Below are 17,536 nucleotides of genomic sequence, written 5' to 3'. Positions count from 1 at the left end.
ATGCATTTTCTAAGTTATCATTCCTTTGAAAATTTGAGAAACAAAATACTGATATACTATTTGGAAATGAGAATAAAATGGTATGAATGGTATAATGAATATAACAGAGTTAGTAATATGCACACCCAAAAGATTTTCTGCAAGGTTAGTTTCTCTGCATGTAATTTTTATGAATAATAGGAAAATTTCTTTTTGAAATTATCTGAATATATTTCTCATTTGCATAAAATAAAAATAGCTGTGTTAAAATTGCTGCCTTAAGTGGGTCCTAAAATACTGAATATAATCCAAAAGTTCCATGTAATAAATTTTAGATTTCAAATTTAAAATAATTTCCAAATTATCAATTAATTAAAAACGAATCAAATAGAATTTTTGCTTTCTTCAATGTTAGTGCCGCAGTTTATATTAACTTATGACACCAACACAGTATTTTAACTTATTCCTGTGGATATTATATTAGTCATGTGACTGATTCGTTCTTGGTTGTGACCACAGTGTGAGTGTTGGTGTAAAATACAAGCAGCATAATTTTGATGCTTTTGTAATATGGCTTTAAAAAAATGGGGGTAATGCTTTCAAATTTTTTCCCTAAGTCAGTGTTTTAAGCTATCCCATTGATTTAATAATGTGATTTCAGAGAATAAAACCACAATATTAAATGTATCCATTAACTCTACAGCAGTACAATTTTAGAAACATTAAAATGGGATTGAAATATTTTAAGGACCTCTTAGGATTGAGGCCTGAATTTTAGAGAATTAGGTGCAGTGTGGGGTGAGCTTTGCTAAGTTTCAGAACACCGAATGGAATCATTGGATGAAGATGACAGGTTCCTATATTTTAGGCATGTTCTAAGGCGAGCGTGCCTTAGCAGAACAGAGACTCGCAGACACACACGCACAAGGCCTGTTTGTGAGCCGCGATGTGGAGACAGGCAGAGGAAGGCGCGTCTGGGTCTCGCTGTCTGAGGGTTTTCCCAGCTGCGGCGTTGCTCCTCCTCTCTATGTGGGGCAGCTGTACCTCAGCCTGCGTGTTCGGAGGAGGATGGAGAAAGGAGTTAGCCTTTCAAACTGTCTTCCTAAATGCCTGCTGTAAGCATGGCTGTCTTAGCCCAGCTGGTGAACACAGCGAGCAGCGGGTGGTGGTAGCTAGGCACATGTCCAAGAGAGACGTGTATTAATTCATGTTCTGCAGATGCCCTGGAGTTTATGGAGTTGGAATCTTGATGGAGAAATAGATATTCTGATAGAGGTCCTTAGACAGTTCTTTTAGCCTCTTTGCTTCCACCCTTTCTGTTAAACCTGACTCACCTATTAGACCCCTTTTCTGTTCTTGATCCTAACTTTGGTACTCACCATTAGGCTGAGTTACTCTTGGGCCCTGCTTCCTTCGTTTTTGCTCACTTTAGCTTTTCAGAATTTTGCAGATCGTTTGTACGAGTTTAAATAAAATGAAGCCTTGCACTGTGTTACACCTGTACATCTGCTTTGTCTTCGTTAACCATAATGATACCTTTTCATCAGCAAGCATGGCTTCGCTCCTGGTCATTTAATGCTCCCCTGGCTGCTTGTCCCATGCTAGGAACCTGGACAATGGTCAGCCAGCTGAAGGCTTTGAAAAAGCATGAAGGTTCAAAGGTTTATATTGAAGAAGGAGAAATTATTCTAAGATTGTAAGTTAACCCTTAATCTTTTTGACTTGATGCATTGAGCTCTACAACTGAAGGTTTAAAACGAATGATATTCCTATTAGAGATGGGATATAATTAAAAACTATAGTTTTTATAAAATAAAGAGTTTTAAATGGCTTTTAAATAAACGATATGTACTTGACTATTAATAAAGGCTTCATCTTCTGTTCTCTGCCCCTAGCACATAAGGATTCAAATGCAGCATAGGGGTATAATAACGGCACTGTAAGGTCAGTGTTTTATCAAAATCTACTTGTCTTAATACTTAGTCATACTTTTTTCTTTAAAATGACCTAAGTTTAAAATCTGTTAAGTGACTCCAGTCTTTCAAGTGCATTGCTTAAAAAAATACAGTTGAACCTCCTTGCCTACTCCTGCACTATGCAAGTTTTTCTAACGTGCATAAAACGTAAACATCGACAAGGGACTGTGGCTAAGGTTGTGGACAGGTCATAGATACAACGACAGAGAACCTAGCAATCCATGTTTACTGAGTTACATTTGCAACAAATGAGCTGTGTTGAAAACAGCATTTTCTTTCTCAAGTCTTAAGGATCAAGGTCGAACAGAGTTCTCTCTACTTCCTGTCCTCTCAAAAGTGGCTTCAGAGCATCAGCACTTCCTGGAAGATGACTGCAGTGCACTGGCATAGCTGTGGCTTTGGCTGCCCCTGAAATCTGCTCCTTAAACTTTGAGTCATGATCCCAGCTGCTCAGCCATATGCCATCTCGCCAATTTCACTTTCTTCATTATGCCTTAATGTTTTCCTCAGTTTCTGAATTATACCCCAAATTCATAACATTTCAGTTCTCTTTTTATGCACATTTTGATGGGCTCAAGCAAGGATAATGAAAATACACGTTTATTTACACTTTGTACATACTGGCAAACAGGAGTGGGCCTCGTGACCTTGAATTCCTACACGTCAGTATAATCGTAGTATATGCGGACCTCGGATCTTCTGACACTCTGTAGTGATCGGATGCTTTCACTCCTTGTTCTGATGTTTGATTTTTTGAATAGCCTTCTTGAAAATGAGCGACACATGAAAAAGTAGATGATGGGGTCCAGGCACACGTTGCACGCAGACAAGAAAAGCGTCGTTTCTTTGCAGTAATAGAGGATCTTGTGTGCCGACTCATCTAAAAGTCTGTCCAAGTGACTGAAGGTGAAGGGGATCCTGCACAGGTGATAGGGTAGAAAGCAGGTGAAGAACACAGCCACGACTACTCTGATGCTCTGGTTATGTTTTCGCTTCCGGCTGGACTGGCTTATAAATTGCCTGCTGGATTTGTGGATGTACCTGGAAATGGCTATATAGCACCCGATCAGTATCACCAGCACGGCCACGAACAAGCAGCTGTTGACGTAAGTGATGGCGTGATGCCATCTCACTCCCAAAGGACTCTTGAGTTTCGTGCACTCATGAATGTTTTCCCTGGTTGGCTGGACGTTGGTTAGAATGATGTTTGGCAAGGACAGGACAGCCATGAGCACCCAGACACAGACAGATAGAACCTTTGTAAAGGTTATGCTATACATGCGAGAGTCGCCGAACGGCTTTACCACCTTCAGGTAGCGATCGATGCTGATCAGCCCCAGAAACACGATGGAAGTATACATGTTGGCGTAAAACAGAACCGAGGAGTATCTGCAAAGGATGAACCTGAAGTACCACGGTCCCAGTCCCGCGTCATGGACGATGCGAAACGGGAACGTCAGAGTCATTATGAGGTCGGCCACCACTATGTTTTTGAGATAAAATATGAAGCTGGTTTTATTCCTAATGTGAAAGAAGATCCATACTGCTAGACCATTCAGCAAGATGCTTGCCACGAATATAACGAGGTAAAGCCCAGGCAAGACGATAGTGTCGAATTCGTTGTGAACGGTGGCGTTCTTTCCGGGTCCGTCGCTCGTGTTACTTGGGGTGTGATTCCCTGGGGCATGTGGTTCATCATCTGTAGGAGAAGAGGAGAGACGTCAGCTCAGGTTTTGCACACACACCCTACTCATGCCAGGCTTCGTTACAGGCGGAACTACTGATGTTTCGGGCTAGTTAAAAAACATCTTTAGTAATTTAAAGAGTCTGTTTAGTGCACTGTTGATGTTTTGAGTGGCTAAAGAATTGATGACCTCACACAACACGGTCCTACTCTATAGTAAAGAGAGCAACCCTCAGGATCCTGTAATAAACATGATGGAAAAGAATATGAAAAAGAATATGTGTTTTATTCTGCTGTATACCAGAATCACTTTATCACTGTATACCAGCGACTAACACAACATTGTGAATCAGCTGTAGTTCAATAAAGAAACACACACACAAAGCATTAAAAACTGTTCGTGACCTCACCCTGGAATCCCACTTCCCCCACCAAGTAAATGTGAATTTCTGGTTTGTTGTGCTAATCATTTGAATGAAAATAAATATACCAGTGAAAATGACCTTGATTCAGTTTTTAATTCAGTTTTGATATAATTACAAATTGAATAAATTGGGGAACAGCAAATTAAAATTTCATACAACAGAAGGGTAGCATGCGGTTATTTTAGTGCAGGTAGGCTCTTTGAAATATCTTTTTCTCTCAGTTTTAAGCTATTTGAAATGAGAAAGAATAAAACTAGCAGGTCATTTTGAATTATTTGCCAGTGACTTTTTTGGGGGGGGGTAATACTTAAGAAAGTTTAGGGAGCATTGTTAGGAAGAAAGACAGAAAGGGACAACTGTCATTAGTATTTAAATTCATTATCAAGGAGGACAATTTTAAAAAATAATTGCCGCCTGGTGCCTATTTTTATTTGTAAGCTAGATTATACCTTTTCTGCAAAGAATATGAAAATTTTGAACCTTTTGCTCTTTTGAAATCTTGAGTTCGTGAGCCTTACCATTGCATCACATAATCAGTGAAACAGCTTGTGAGCACTGGATTTGCGTGGCAGCCGCGAGAAGGGGCCCCTCGGGTCTCCGGCCGCAGGGAAGGTCGCCGACGGGCAGCTCCGGCGCGGTGCCCTGCGCCCGGCGCTATTGTCCTGCTGATGCCAGGCTTCCGTGGGCCACTCCTTGCCAGTGACGGGCACAGCAGGCGCATTAAGACAGGCCTGCTCCTGGGGCAGCAGGGCTTCCTCTGATGATGACTTTGGCTGGGGCGCTTCTCATCAGTCTGGTCAAAACTTCTTCCAACTACACAGAAATGTGAATCTTCCTATTTGCTCCCTGCTCCCTTCTCTCCTCCACAGGGGGTGGACCTGCATAGCTGTCTGCAGTCCCTCTGGGCATTCCCCCTAGACATATGGCTGCTTTTATCTGCTGCTGCTGCCCTTTTTTTTTTTTTTTTGAAAACTGAAACTAACTGTCTATAAGTGAACCTTTGGGGTGTGACTTTACAAGAAAAGTCATTTCTGAATTTTCATGTCTCACTGATAACGTTTACTATAATGACAATTATGCTTTGGAATGATTTTGTTTTAGGGCTAACAGCATGATTTTAGATTTTTCCCTACATGACAGGCAGCGTAATATGTACTTTGTTTTCCTTCTTTGAAGAAGTGAACCAAGGAGGAGAGTTTGGATGATTTTTAATCCAAAAACAGGTTCTTAAATTGCTGCCTGAAATTTTAAGTCTATAGGCTCTTCCCAAGTAACCTTGTCCTCTTTTTAATTCTTTTCCTTTTATTCTCTGCTAGAAGTGTTTTTAAAAACTGGTTTCCCTGGCTTAAATATCCTTAAACAGGCTGGTAATTTATACCTGGACTAGCCTGTTATGATGAGACCCACAGTATTTTTAAGTTTAAAATGCCTGTTTCAGCGGCCATCTGTATCACGGTTGCCAGTTTCAAACATCGTTTTGAACAGTATCGTTCAAGCCGATTTTGACTTAATGAAACGTCTCGGTCTTGACTGCTTCTGTGCCACCAGATACATATCAGCGTCCATAACCTTAGAAGTTTCTTAAGATACGCAGTTTTACCTGGGTTAAGGAACCTGCTTGAATTAATTTCTTCAATGAAACTATCAGCAGTCCCTTTCATCTAACCCAGAGTAGACACCTAAAGGAACCATGGAGAGGACAAGTAACTTTCAATCAGGGTGAGTGGTCCTGGAACACTGGCTACAGCCTGTAACCGTGATTTTCAGAGCCACGGTGAGTGCAGACAGAAGGGCTCCCTGGCCACAGGCACATACTGCGTGTGGGGCCTCTCGGTCCTAGGCAGCTCTTAGAGGGTAGCCCGCCAGGCTCCTCAGTCCATGGGATTCTCCGGCAAGAATACTGGAGTGGGTTACCATTCCCTTCTCCAGGGGATCTTCCTGACCCAGGGACTGAACCCGAGTCTCCTGTGTCTCCTGCATTGCAGCAGATTCTTTACCCGCTGAGCCATCCGGGAAGCCCAGCGTACACCGTAGGCATGGAGTATTTCAACCTTTAGTGTCAGCTCCCTGGATCTGCTGTGCCTATCCATTGTGGAATAGAAGGACCCCTACTTCTCTGGGTTGATGAGGAATTTTGTGTCCACTATATACTTTCAAGTTTTAATTGTGTGAACAAGCACTCTTATTAAATAACGATTTACTGATCAGTTATGGTTATTATTAAAGTCAGCCTTAAATCAGAAGGTCAGAAATAGTCCTGATATGTACCCTGAGTCATAGATGACACCAGGGCCGACTGACCTCTTTTCACTGTTTTGTAGCGCTGAGAGTGTCTGCCGATCCTGTCACCTCACAGTATTTGCATCCTGAGTTTATGTATGAGATTAACAGTTTGGAATGCAGGACTTCTTACTTCAGTGGAATAGGCTTGGGCTTGGTTATTACTTCATTTGCAAATTTCACATTTACGCTGCAGCTTAAACAAACTAGTGGTTGAAACCCGCTACGGGTCATTCTGTGAAACAGTATATGGTGGTCGAGGGAGCAGTCATCTGTGGGCTGCTCTGGAAGGCTCAAAACTGAATATAGAGAGTTTTTTGTGACACTTGATTTTTTTTTTTAAGAATTAAGACTAATGCATATTCTTTCCTGCCAGCTACCTCCCATCATTTCTTCTCTTCTGTCATTGCCCCTAGTTTCCCTAATGCCTGTGGCTATGCCCAGAAGCAGTTCTCTGCAGTGTTCCCACTCAGGAACAATGTCCATTTAAAGTGAGTGGCTTTCTTTACCCAGGCGGTTTTATCATGCGGTTCTTTGCTGTCAGTAAAGAACCTGGCTGAGTTAGGAAACATTTTTAATGACAGGTATGATAGTGATTCAGTTAATAAAAACTGGAAGCTGCTTTTACAGCATAAAGGCTATTTTTCTTACATCTCACACACTCCTTGTTTCCTTGGATGTTATTCCCAGTGTTATTTAGTGCAGAGCTTGATTACAGAGGGAGAGTGATGGTCAAATTTCCTTTCTTATTTTCCCCCTGCACTCCTGCCTCCAACTCCTTTTAAATTAAGTTAGCAAAGGCAACAACCTAATAACACTAGTACCAAAGTGAGGGTGGGGCTTCCCAGATTCCGACGTGGTAAAGAATCCCCTTGCTAATGCAGGAGACGCAGATTCGATCCCTGGGTTAGGAAGATCCCCTGGAGAAGGAAATGGCAACCCGCTCCAGTGTTTTTGCCTGGGAAATCCCACGGACAGAGGAGTCTGGCAGGCTGCACTCCATAGGGTCGCAAAGAGTTGGACACGACTGAGCCTGCATGCATGTGTGTGAGAGGTGTTGGGGTGTGTGTGCTGGGGCTGTGCTTGCCTGTGTGTGTGTAAGGGGGATTGTGTGTGTACTGTGTGGCTGAAGAAACGCATGGATTTTGTAGTCAGATAGCTCATTAGTCCTACGTGGCTCCTGGAGTGGACAGTGGAGGTCAAGGGCATTGCAGTCCTGTTTGTTAATGTTTTTTTCAAATTACGGTTTTTTGGAATATGGTTGCTTTGCACTGCTGTGGCTGTCTCCACTGTGGAGCAAACGGAATCAGCCCTGTGTGTATCTCCTCCCTGCCGGACTTCGTTCCCTTCCAGGTCAGCGCAGGGCGTTAAGTGGAGTTCCCTGCTCTGTATAGTATGTTCTCGTTCGTTACCCATTTTATACAGAGCATCAATAGTGTATGTGTGTGAATCCCCATCTCCCAGTTCCTCCCCCATCGCCTTCCCGCTTGGTATCCATGTATGCGTTCCCAGTGTCTGTGTCTCTCTCTCTGCTTTGCAGATAAGGTCATCTGTACCATTTAGAAAGTCCTCTTTGACAATGCTGGTTCAGTCACCTCTTGGCTTTGTGAAATGGAATAAATAGCAGCCATTTTGCTGGGCCTTCTGAGAGTTAAAAATGCTCTGCATACGTTTCAAGCGCAGCATCTCGTACTTAGTAGGTGGTCTTACTTAGTACTTGGTAGGTGGTCTCTCTCAACGCCAGGCCGTGATTTGCATTTGTGCCATGAGCAGCAGTCACGTTCTGAATGAAGCGTGATGCAGACTCTTGCTCCTTTTGCCTCTGGAGACGCCCGCTGCTGCTCCTGGGGGCATGTCACACTTCGGCTCTGGATGTGAAGGCATCAGCGCCGCGTCGCCGCTCTGCCTGCCGGGCGGGAAGGGAGTCCCGAGCTCGTGCAGATGCCGGGCGTCTCTGCCCGGGGACCGCTGCCCTGCCCGCTGTGTTCTGGCCACCCCGTAGCGCAGGTGGGTGTTGTCTTTGGTCTGGACTGTTCCATCCGGCAAGGGGTGTGTGCTTTAGTTTCAGTGTGACAGACTTCCCCAATTGTTACTTTAATCTTCCTGTCCTTTTAGAGATCATCTCTAGGTGAAACAGCTTAAGACAAAGTGATGGCAAGTTAGAGTTCTCTCGGCAATGCCATCCTGCATGTTTGCTGTTTTACGTTTAATGAAGGCAAGGATAAACGCAAGTTTATTTTGTTAACTGATTTGCCAACCAAAACCCCTAAACTGACACATGGTGTAAATAACTGTTATTGATCAAGTACCATTTTTCTTTGCATTTTCCCCTACAGCTTACCTCGTAATTTTGCAAGTGTCAAGTTGAGCCCCATTCTTTAGTTGTGAGGGACTGAAAGCAGAAATCTGTGTCAGGAAACACTCGGGGACAATTCAGTCAAGGGGTCAGCATAGGTTATTCCTGGTTTGATTTCTAGGGGAAAAAAGAAAAAAAAAAAGCAGTTGAGTAGGAATTTGAATACATAGTACTTTGACCTTCACTTGAAAAGAAACACTAAATGCCCCTTGATTCAGAAAAGGCCTGCTGTTTTGTTATGAGTAGCTGTGCCACGTAAGATTTGTCTATTTTTCTGTATTCTTTCCACCTGCCAGGGAGCATGGGACATTTCTGCGTGTGCCTTCTCCATCCGAATGCCGCTGTGTGGCCCTGGGAAAGTTACTTAACATCTCTGTGACTCGGTGTTCTCCTCTCTGACATGGAAGTGGAAATAATCATACAACAGAATTGTGGCAAGAATTATGTGACATAGTCCATAGGAACCTGGGTCCAAAAGTGTTCTCAGGACACATTAGCCTGTGTCTGGCCATATCGTTTCTACTTCATCCTACCCCACCCCATCGACCTGAAGCTCAGCACGTGTATTTAAATGCATCTCTGATGAGACTTATATGCAATTGGAGATTGTTAAAAGTTAGTTAAAAGATCTCAGACTGATATATGTTAGAGTTTTATAAACTCAACTACCTTCAGTACCCAGTCTTATAATCTCTGGGCTTCTAGTTCTGGCTTTACACTAACTAGCTGACTGACTTCATCATGTCACTTAACCTTTTTTGAACTGGACTGAAGGCTCTTAAAAAAAAAAATCCCTGGTGGAACTCAGGTTTTTGTGGGCTTCTATGTTTTCCTCCAACATACGTTCCCTTTCAGAATTTAATACTGCTTGAACCTTTGTCTTGAAGTCCCTGTATTTCTCTATGGTAACTGTCTTCCATCTAACCTCAAAGTCTGGCTAGGAGTGAGTAATTAAATCGGCTTTGAGTGACTAGGTTTTGAAATTTTGGCTGAAACCCCAAATCTTTCTGAGCTTCAGATTCCTCACAGTCTTTTTTTCTCACGATTGCCCAAGGTCGCATGTGCACGGGGCGCATGTTAAACGGTGACAGTCCCCCCACTTCTCCTTTGGCAACCTGCTCCGTGTCTGCTCCCCGTTTTCTGACTTCCCTCAGGTGTTGATCAAAGAGAGAAGAGATCCTGGGAACTGATTTGCAAAGTGTGCTGCCAAGTCAGATGTCTTTTGGGAAGGATTCACTCTAGGGGAAGTCACGCTGTTTCTCATGAAATGAAACCGTGTGAGACTGTCATGCCTCCTCAGCAATACTGTTTATAAATACCACAAAGCTGCCGAGAGACCCCAAGTAACCTCATCCCCTCCAAGTCCAGAGTAATTTACTGGTTGCATAAGCAGTTATGTCTGCTGGTCAGCAGGCCCAGAGTACTTTCAAAGCAAAAGCATATTGAAGAACTGGGCCGCCTGTGGAGAGGCACGTATTTCTTTGTCTGTTATTCTGGCCTTCTCTTCTGTTCCCTAGTGGCACGTGACATTCGGATGCTGGATTTGGTAGTAGATGGAAAAAGTGGTGTCCAAATGTTGAGTGATTTCCTCCCCACTACCAGTCATCTCTTGAGAGTTTAGATGCCCTGTCCATATCGCACCTTGAATCATCAGGTATATGGTACATAGTGAGTAGTCAGAAAGTGTTCATCGCTTTATGGGTCACAGACAGTAGACACCCTCTTAGACACGCTCCTTTCTGGGTGCCAGTGTTGCAGACTTTTTAAAGTAAGGCAAGGAGGTGAAACCCTACTTTCTTTTATTAAAGTTTACTGGGGTTGAAGCAGTTTTCTGTACTTTATAATAATGACCCTTAGATTTCAGTACACCTTATTTTCTTGAATCTAACTTCTCATGGAAACGTTTCAGGGAGTTTCCATGAAAGACATCTCCAATTTCATGTTCCTCTGTGGGAGAGTTATGTGGTTTTCCTCTTCTTGACTTCACTTGAACTTTACTTGAAAACAAGAAATCCAGCATGGCTTATCCCCGCTGGAGGAAAAGCAGTATTTAGAGGGTCAGCCACAGTTGCAGTAATAGATAGCAGACAGTCGTTAAGGAGGACACTGAAAAGATTCTGGGAGAAAATATTTGCATATCATGTTTATCTCTGATAAAGGATTAAATTCAGAATATACAAAGAACATTTACAACTTCCTAATAAAAAGAAAACAGCCCAGCTAAAAAGTGGTGTAAAGATATGTATAGACATTTTATCAAGAACACATGAAAATATACTCAGTATCTTTCGTCGTTAGGGGGATTCAAATAAAAACCACAATAAGGGCTTTGCTGGTGGTCCAGAGGCTGAGATTCCACACTCCCAGTGCAGGGGACTCGGGTTATATCCCTGGTCGGGGAACTAGATCCTGCATGCTGCAACTAAAGATCCTGTGTGCTGCAACTGAGACCTGGAGTGATCTCAGTTTTTATACATAATATTCATAAATTATGTATGTATTTATAAATACATAAATATTTCTTAAAAAAAAAAAAACACCCACACAATGAGATAACTATTTTACATCTGCCTGGCTATAGAGTGGCTATAGATAAAAGAGATGGTAACAAGTATCGCCAAGTATATATTGTCGCAACCTCATACATTGCTGGTGGTAATTTGAAATGATATGGCCACCTCAACAACAGTTTGGTAAATTCTTAGAAAGTTTAACCTACATTTATCTTACCCAATAATTCTACTTGTAGGTATCTACTCAAGACTAATGGAAACATAGACCTATGCAGAGACATATATGCAAATGCCTTTAATAGCATTATTCATAATAGCTAAGAATTGAAAGATTTGAATCAACCCAAATATCAGCTGATGAATGAATAAACCAAAGATAGTATAGTCAACAGAATGGGTACACCAAAGTTGATATAGTCATAGAATGGTTAAACCAAAGGTAGTGTGGTCAAAGAATGGAATACAACTCAGCAATAAAAAGGAGTGAAATTCAGCTATAAGAAGGATGAATTAAAAAACATTCTGCTAGGGAAAGAAGCCAGATACAAAAGACCACATACCATTTCAATGAAATGCCCAGATGAGGCATATCTATAGAGGTGGAAAGTAGGTTAGGGCTGAGGGTAGGAGTGGAGAGATTAACTGTAAGGGCGTGAGGAATTTTATTAAGGTGAGAAAAACTGGATTATGATGGTGGTTTCACAACTCTATATAAATTAATTAAAAATCATCGAATTGTACATTTAAAATGGATGAAAATTATTGTATGTAAATTATACCTGAACGAAATTAAAAAGGAACAAAGAGTACACAGAAAAGAAATAGATACAGGATAGCAATTCACTGTGCAATAATATAAGTTTTATAGACCAAGGAAAAGTACCTTATAAGCACATTCCTTATCATGTCTTGAAGAAGACAGTGAAATGCAAAGTATATTTAGCAGGAGTTCCACCCCTTGATGAAGGTGTGGGACATTGCTCAGTGATCTGGATGATTCATTTATGAGTTTCTTCTTTTAAGAATTTGGTTCAGAATCTAGAGACCCCAGCTGTGGGTGGTGATTTGTAATTTGGGGGTATCATTATCTTAATTCCCATTGAAATTATGTGAATGAGTTTGGTCTTAATTAGTTCAGGCATGATACATGGATTTTCTGGAATCAAATTTGTCTTCCAGGTTTGGGAGATACTTTATTCTCCTCAAGTGGCTTGTGAGAGTTTCCTTTTGCCATCTCCTTCTCTTTTACCACTTTCTCTAGATGAAATACTCCCCCAAATTTGGGTCATAGATCCTCATTTTTTCTTTTTGTTTTTCTCAAGAGTGTCCATGTCTCCTTGGATGCTCAGCCATCACCTCTCGTCCATAATCGTCCTACCCTAAACTTCTGTTCATTATATCATCTGTGTTCCTCAGACTCAGCATCTCTAAACTTTAGCTTTTTTCCTTTCTCCACCAGAAGCCATTTTCCTTTCATCCCTCTGAGTATTTGCTTCAGCTCTTGGTCGAGAGAGTTTAACACCTCAGTACTGAACCGGATCCTTCTCCCCTGGTCAGTCACTTGTCTAGTCTTGCTGCTACTTCTGTTACAATGTCATTCCTTCGCTTCTGTCATCAGCTTGCTGCTCAGACCAAGGCCCTCCGAGCTTCATGGGTGGCCCCGTACTGACCTCCTCCCCGGTCTTTCTGCTGCTTGCTTCTCTCCTCTCAGATTCTTCTTTCTAAGGTACCCATGTCACCATGCTCTCTCACCCTAAGTACAGTCTGATAGGGAACTTCTCAAATTACAGTGACAAACAGTACATAAGGAGTTATTTTCTTAGTGTTGGAGATTATGGAGTGTGGAAGCCAGAAGATGCTGGGTTCTGATCATTAAAAGGTGGCTCTCAACTTTGGGAGAAATCTTGTTCTATAATTAATCCTCTGAATCTGATGGCAATTGTACCTCCTCTATAGAATCCTCATGAGGTTAAATTAGAATATATGTTTATAAATTGCGTGCTTTGTAAATGGAGCTTTTGCTTGTGCTGTTGCCATTAATCCTTGGCTACGTGAAATTCAACATCATTTTCGTTTGATCAGGAATTCTTTATGCTAACTGTTGCCTCACAGGGGCATGCCTTGCATTTAACCCCCTGCCTTTCTTCATACTGATTCCTGCTCTTGAATGACCTCCTTTCTCCTCCTCTTTCCCTGTCTTGGGAGTCTCTACCTCCCCATCAGTGTTAACCATAATCTGACCTTTTCTGTGAGGTTATTGTCTAAAAGTCTACTTTTAGACATGTTCCACACTCTGGGAATTATAAAGATGGAGGGTAAGTTTCTGCCCTCAAGGAATTTGGAATCTAGTTGAGGATCTAGAAGTAAATAGACCACAAAATACAGAGTCTGAGGGGGAATGTTGTAGAAATCCAGACGTGGTGGTGTCCCCCTGATGAGAAGCAGCAGAGGTCAAGGAGGTTCCACGGGAGCCTCGATGCCTGGGTTGTGCCTGGTTTGCCGGATGTGAGATGGGAAAGGAACATGTGGAAATGTTCAACATGGCCCAAGATAGCGCCATCTGCTAGGGAGATGATGGCCTCAGGTGGCAGAGAGACGGGACGGCTTTGGGGCACACTGAGGAATGGGTGGCTGCTGACGCTGATGCAAAAGGAGGAGGGGTGTTGTGGCCTTCCAGTGTGAGGCAGTGGGTATTGGTCTGTTTCCCTGGCAGTAGGGCCTGTGAGAGGAGGAGCATGTGGAAGTAGGGGTGGACGGTTCAGATTTCCCTTTGTGGGTTTCAGGATGCCCATGTAGTATCCGTGTGGAGATGTCTACTGAGGAACTGAAGTTGAGGTCTGGGGCCTGGGGAGGTGGCCCTGGCTGGTGGTGTGCTTTTAAAGTTGGCAGAAGATCAGGGGTAGAAAAAGCAATGGGAATGGGTGCGATTGCCCACCATGACCCTGCCCGATAGACTGCAAGTAGCAGAGGGCTGCCTTTGAAGTTTTTCAGGAGCAATTCTCCAGAAAGGGAAGCGCCTGGAGGAGTGGTCAGAGAACTGGAAGGATTATCAGACAAGATTCATGTCCTGTGAACTGAGACTTGAGGTTACGAAATAAGAAGTTGTAACTAGTTTTATCCTGCAGGGAAGTCAAGAGGCCTAGGACAGCAAAGTGCCGTTGGATGGAGTTCAGTAACAGAGAGGTCACTGCTGGTCTTTGCCAGAGCTGCCTAAGTCATGGTGTGTGAGTGTGGGGGGCAGAGGCAGAGGGCTGATAACAGAGGGCTGAGACCACTCTTTCAAAAAAGAAAAACATGTCTCCCCTGGGAGAAGAGAGTGGGAGGGGTGGGAGGTAGAGATGGATACAGGACGGTGGACGTTTCTGCTAAGCTTCTCACTTAATGTCTTAACATTTTAAAGTATGTTCCTCCCTTGGCTTGAAAACAAGCGAGAAGCAACCCTCGGCCCTAGAACGAGCCGAGTAGGGGCAGTCTGGTGTCTGCCTAGGCTCTGTGAGTCTCCGCCTCTCCTTCATCTGTGCAGTGTGTGCGCTGGTGCATCCGTTGTGGGGTGACTGCAAGGTTGACCCGAGAACACGCACGCAGCGCCTGGCCCCGTGGTGCAGGGTGAGATCTGAGTCCCACAAGCCCCTGTCGCTTGTCGCAGGCACGTGGTGGAATGCAGTTGCTGGCTGATGGGTTGGACGCAGGGTGAATGGAGGTCTCGCCACCTTGTTTGTGCTGAGCCTGTTGAGTGGTTTGTGGTTTCAGTCGCCCAGTGAGGAGGCCTTTGACTGAGCTCTTTGCTCCAGAAGCTTCCTTTCAGTTGCCTCTGATCCTCATCTGCCGGCTCTTTGTTCAGCAGCAGCTCGACACCCCTTCCCGCCCCACCCCCACCCCGCGCAGTTGATGCAGAGCGTCTGTGCATGCGTCGCACCTCCCAGCGCCTGCAGGGTGTTGCAATGAACATTGCTTCAGCCGCGGTTATGGGCTTGGGTCCAGGGCCTTGCTGTCGGGCGGGAGCCCCGTCCTGCCACCTACGGCTCCCCGAGCTGAGAGGTGATGAAACCTCTCAAGAATGCGGTGTCTGTGGCAGGTCTGGGTTTCACGGCCATTCCTGAGGTTGGATAGTATCGATGCTTAGAGACCTTCTGGCTTTTATCTGGCCAGCCATTGATATTTTGATTGTTTTCATAACCCTTAACTTTTCATAACGGTGTTGCGCTGTTGTTAGCTGTAAGCTGGCTTTTTAAGTGAATGAGATGAAATAGATGGACATGTCCGTCTGGGAAAGGATGCCCTAGAGAAGGGTGGACGTGTCCTCAGTGTCCCCTTGATCTTAGGCCTTGAACTTGGTGTCAGGTTTCTCCTGCAGCCCTCACGGCGGCCCGTGCCCTAGGCGTGTTTTATTCCCCTCTTCCTCCCCAGCCGGGACGATCTGAGGTTGAGACCTGTGAATTAATGAGCCCTGACAGAGCCAGTAATAGCTGGGATCAGGATTCCTACCAGATCTGATTGAAGCTGTATCCATGTTTCTTTCTATTATCCTTCCCTAGAGTCCCAATGCGGAGCAATTTTCCATAGCTGGTATTGGAGGGTGGGGAGTGGCAGGGGGAAAATAAGGCAGAGACACTATTTGTTTTCCCTGCTGAGGCCAAGAAGGGACTGCTGATCGTCTAACCTGGAGGTATAGTTTGGTTTGACCTGAACCATGTGAAAGCATGGGGAAATTTCCCTCTTACCTTGAGAAAGATCTGCCCACAGCTGAATGGGAAGCGTCCAGCAGTGTTTGCTGCCTCTTCCCTTTGGGAACCTGCTCTCTGGGTCACCCGCTCACAGCAACCTCTCCTGACTTCCCTGGGCCTCCTCACTCAGGAGCTTTGCCTGCCTGGTCCTATAGACGCTGGCTTTCACAACTCTGGATTCATTTATCATTTATCCTTATGTGATGACACTTGACCTGCACGGATCATCCAGTGGCCTGTGTTGACTATAAGCATACCTTTCTTCCTCCTCTTCTGCCCCGTCTGCCCCCTTTCTTGCTTCAGTGACCAACATTGAGGATTCATAACAAATGACTTTCCTGGTACCTCTCGGCAAGCCAGAAAGAATAGTGGCAGGTGAGCTTGTTTAGGGCACCCCTGAGAACAAATTAATTGTCGCAGTTGGGCTTTTCACCGTGTGCAGCCCTCTGCTGAGGCCTTTTCGTGAAAACACTACTGGTCATATCAGACTGCTTTTATGGTTGGGAAAACTGAGGTTCTGGGTCTCCAGGAAGGACAGGTTTACTCACCGTGTGGCAGCTTGAACCTAGGTGTGTAGGACGCGCAAGCGTCTGCTGTGCCCTGGAGGGGCGGTGGGCAGGCTGGGAAGCTGAGTGTCCGGGGCCCCGGAACTGCTGCTTTGGGCACCCAGCCTTGCTCCCGTGTTTCCCAGGTTAGGTCTTGGCTCGGATGGGGAGCTGCCGTACCAGACTGGGAAACTCCCTCTGCAGCAGGCAGGGCCAGCGGGCATGCCCGCCAGGCCACGGCTGTGCCTTTGCTCTCCCTGGCTTTCCAGGGTCTCATCATTGCGCTTCTGGTCAAGATGGGAAGGATAAATGCCAGTTAAATGCTCACTCCCCAGATGCAGCTGCCAACGATTGTTTTGATTGATTATTTGGTGGTGGTTCTCGCATGTCAGAGCTGTGGTTTAATTTGCCCTCCACTTGTTGTGTGTTTCTTTAGACGCTCACATTTGGAATCACGTTTGGAGCTGCAGGAATTTCAGATCTGAGGGGTTTTGTTTGTGTTCTGTGACTTTCTTACAGAAAAACTGTATTAAAAGGTGGATACTAAATGGGGATACTGCTGTAATTCCTGAATATCAGTGGGATAGTGTCATTCTTCCGCTGCCTGTGTGTAGTGTTCACAAGAACCATCTGATGTGAAGCTTCTGGTAAAAGGTGCAGCCTTCCTTGCATTTTGGAATCACCTGTAACCTGAGAGAGAGAGAGAGAGAGTGTGTGTGTGTGTTCCAGTATGTGTGTGTGTGTGTGTGTGTGTGTGTGTGTGTTCCAGTTAGAGCTCTGCTGAAGTCCTTGGGAAAGAAACAAGTTACCTCACTGGCTATAATTTACTTCTTTTTGTAATAGAATTAGGTCACTGTATTCATAGGGCACTTCATTAATGCAAGCTTGGAGTCAGTAACCCAAAGGTGTTGGAATGCCAAGCAAACAGCCTTCATTCTGGTTTTTCAGGTACCACCCTGAAGTTCTTTTTACAAAGTTACGCTTGACGTCTGTAGCCTACAATTAAGCAAAATTTGGTTCACACTTAGATTTAGCATTTTTTTTCCCCCAGGTG

At 44.3% G+C, this 17,536-nt stretch overlaps 2 protein-coding genes across 3 annotated transcripts in view; one reads left to right on the top strand and one right to left on the bottom strand.

Moving 5' to 3' along the window:
* Nucleotides 1-17,536, top strand: part of MED12L (mediator complex subunit 12L) — a 343,991-nt gene that overhangs the window by 204,137 nt on the left and 122,318 nt on the right. The gene's annotated exons all lie outside the window — the stretch shown is intronic.
* Nucleotides 2,612-8,719, bottom strand: GPR87 (G protein-coupled receptor 87). Its single transcript, XM_065943513.1, has 2 exons — nt 8,686-8,719; nt 2,612-3,654 (listed from the first exon to the last, which is right to left on the bottom strand). The coding sequence occupies exons 1-2, from the start codon at nt 8,717-8,719 to the stop codon at nt 2,612-2,614; spliced, it is 1,077 nt and encodes a 358-aa protein (XP_065799585.1).

This window comes from Muntiacus reevesi, chromosome 8 (genome assembly GCF_963930625.1).
Source record: "Muntiacus reevesi chromosome 8, mMunRee1.1, whole genome shotgun sequence".
In the NCBI taxonomy this organism is placed as follows: Eukaryota; Metazoa; Chordata; class Mammalia; order Artiodactyla; family Cervidae; genus Muntiacus; species Muntiacus reevesi.
Note: the sequence above shows the minus strand (reverse complement) of the source record. Positions and strands in the feature narration are given on the sequence as shown.

Excerpts from the sequence above, each read along its gene's own strand:
- GPR87 (XM_065943513.1), bottom strand. The coding sequence starts at position 8,719 with ATGGGGCTCAACTTGACACTTGCAAAATTACGAG. Across the intron at positions 3,655-8,685 it reads GACACTTGCAAAATTACGAG|ATGATGAACCACATGCCCCA; the intron begins GTAAGCTGTAGG and ends CTTCTCCTACAG.